The sequence below is a fragment of the Meleagris gallopavo genome, chromosome 4, assembly GCF_000146605.3.
Source record: "Meleagris gallopavo isolate NT-WF06-2002-E0010 breed Aviagen turkey brand Nicholas breeding stock chromosome 4, Turkey_5.1, whole genome shotgun sequence".
In the NCBI taxonomy this organism is placed as follows: domain Eukaryota; kingdom Metazoa; phylum Chordata; class Aves; order Galliformes; family Phasianidae; genus Meleagris; species Meleagris gallopavo.
Window position 1 is genome coordinate 123,890 of NC_015014.2, and position 2,666 is coordinate 126,555.

General features: G+C 45.3%; 1 protein-coding gene across 1 annotated transcript; it reads left to right on the top strand.

Moving 5' to 3' along the window:
* Positions 1-6: 6 nt before the first annotated feature.
* LOC104910743 (toll-like receptor 2 type-1) lies at positions 7-2,660 on the top strand. Its single transcript, XM_003205347.4, has one exon. It carries the CDS (start codon positions 9-11, stop codon positions 2,334-2,336), a length of 2,328 nt encoding a protein of 775 aa, XP_003205395.2. The 5' UTR covers positions 7-8; the 3' UTR covers positions 2,337-2,660.
* Positions 2,661-2,666: the final 6 nt, after the last annotated feature.

The following is a 2,666-nucleotide window of genomic DNA, read 5'->3' on the forward strand; positions in this document are numbered from 1 at the left end:
AAGTGTGGATGATCTACATAGCCTTGGCTGCACACCTCCCTGAAGAACAAGCCCTGAGACAGGCCTGTCTTTCATGTGATGCCACTCAGTCTTGCAACTGCTCTTCCATGGGTTTGGACTTCATTCCCTCGGGGCTCACGGGCAAAATTACGGCGTTAAACCTGGCCCACAACAGGATAAAACTGATCCGGGCACATGATCTGCAGCAGGCTGTGAACCTGAGAGCCCTGCTGCTGCAGTCCAACCAAATCAGCTCCATAGACGAGGACTCGTTTGCCTCCCAGGGGAAACTGGAGCTCTTGGACCTGTCAAATAACAGCCTGGCTCGCTTGTCCCCGGCGTGGTTTGGGCCCCTTTTTTCGCTCCAGCACCTCCGCATTCAAGGCAATTCCTACAGCGACCTGGGAGAAAGTTCCCCCTTTTCCAGCCTGAGAAACTTGAACTCCCTCCACCTGGGCAATCCACAGTTCTCCGTCATCAGGCAAGGAAACTTTGAGGGCATTACATTTCTCAGCACGCTGAAGATCGACGGAGGCAATCTCAGTCAGTATGAACCTGGAAGTCTGAAATCGATTAGGAAGATAAATCACATGATCATAAGCGTAAGAAGGATTGATGTATTCTCAGCAGTCATCAGGGACCTTCTGCACTCTGCCATTTGGTTAGAAGTTAGAGAGATCAAATTAGATATTGAAAATGAAAAACTGATTCAGAACTCTACTCTTCCTTCAACGATAGAAAAACTTACATTTACTGGTGCTTCATTCACAGATCAATATATTAGCCGAATAGCAGTGTTATTGAAGGAAATCACATCTTTGAGAGAGTTAGAAGCAATAGATTGTGTGCTTGACGGGAAGGGAGAATGGGATACAACAGAAATTGCAAGAAGTAGGCAAAGTTCTGTTGAAACAATATCAGTAACAAATATGACTATTCTGGATTTTTATTTGTTCTTTGATCTGGAAGGTATAGAGACACAAGTAGATAAGCTGAAAAGACTCAGCATTGCAAGCTCTAAAGTCTTCATGGTACCGTGCAGACTGGCAAGATATTTTTCATCACTTTTATATCTTGATTTCCATGATAATTTGCTTGTAAATAATCGCTTAGCTGAGACAATCTGTAAAGGTGCGTGGCCTTCATTACAAACTCTAAATCTAAGTAAAAATTCTCTGAAATCCCTAGAACAGGCTGCAAAATATATAAGTAATCTACACAAACTGATTAATCTTGATATTAGTGAAAACAATTTTGGTGAGATTCCAGATGTGTGTGGATGGCCTGAAAACCTGAAATACCTGAATCTCTCCAGCACTCAAATTCCCAAATTAACACGTTGCATTCCCTCAACTCTTGAAGTGCTGGACGTTAGTGCTAACAACCTGCAGGATTTTGGTCTGGAACTGCCACTTCTCAAGGAGCTGTACCTGACAAAAAACCATCTGAAGACCTTGCCCGAAGCTGCAGCCATTCCTAACTTAGTGGCCATGTCGATCAGCAGAAACAATCTCAACAGCTTCTCCAAGAAAGAGTTTGCGTCCTTCAAGCAAATGGAGCTGCTGGATGCTAGCGCCAATAACTTTATTTGCTCCTGCGAATTCCTCTCCTTCATTCAGCATGAGGCAGGGATAACCCAGGTGCTTGTGGGGTGGCCAGAAAGCTACATCTGCGACTCTCCGCTGGCGGTGCGAGGGGCACAGGTTGGGAGCGTGAGTCTGTCGCTGATGGAGTGCCACCGGTCCTTCCTAGTGTCTTTGATCTGCATTCTGATGTTCCTGTTCATCCTCGTCCTGGTGGTCATTGGGTACAAGTACCATGCGGTCTGGTACATGAGAATGACCTGGGCATGGCTCCAAGCCAAGCGGAAGCCCAAGCGAGCCCCCACGAAAGACATCTGCTACGACGCTTTTGTCTCCTACAGTGAGAACGACTCCAACTGGGTGGAAAACATCATGGTGCAGCAGCTGGAGCAGGCGTGTCCACCCTTTAGGCTATGCCTCCATAAGCGGGACTTTGTGCCCGGGAAGTGGATTGTGGACAACATCATCGACTCCATTGAGAAGAGCCACAAGACGCTCTTTGTGCTATCAGAGCACTTTGTGCAGAGCGAGTGGTGCAAGTACGAGCTGGATTTCTCGCACTTTCGCCTCTTTGACGAGAACAACGATGCAGCGATCCTCATCCTGCTGGAGCCCATTCAGAGCCAGGCGATCCCCAAGAGGTTCTGCAAACTGCGGAAGATAATGAACACCAAGACCTACCTGGAGTGGCCTCCTGATGAAGAGCAACAGCAGATGTTTTGGGAGAACTTGAAAGCAGCTCTAAAATCCTAGATAGGATCATTAAAAACTGAGTCTCTAGCCATCCTCTACTGGATTTATTTCCATTGCCTTTTTGTCCCTTTATCTAGCTGAATCTATCCAACAGAGATCTGAGCTACTGTAATTGCTGTTACTTGCTTTGAAATTATACTATTCTTGTCTCCGTGATCATGATCTTTTCTAAGCATTTTAATCAGCAGTCTTACGAAAAGCAGTTTTGTTTAAAGATTTGCTGTTGAAAAGTTTTTTAGATACACAACTGTATATTTTATCTATTTTATATAGCTTTATCTTTGCAAAAGCTTTACACGAGAGCCTGCTTAGCCTAGGTTTAACCACTTC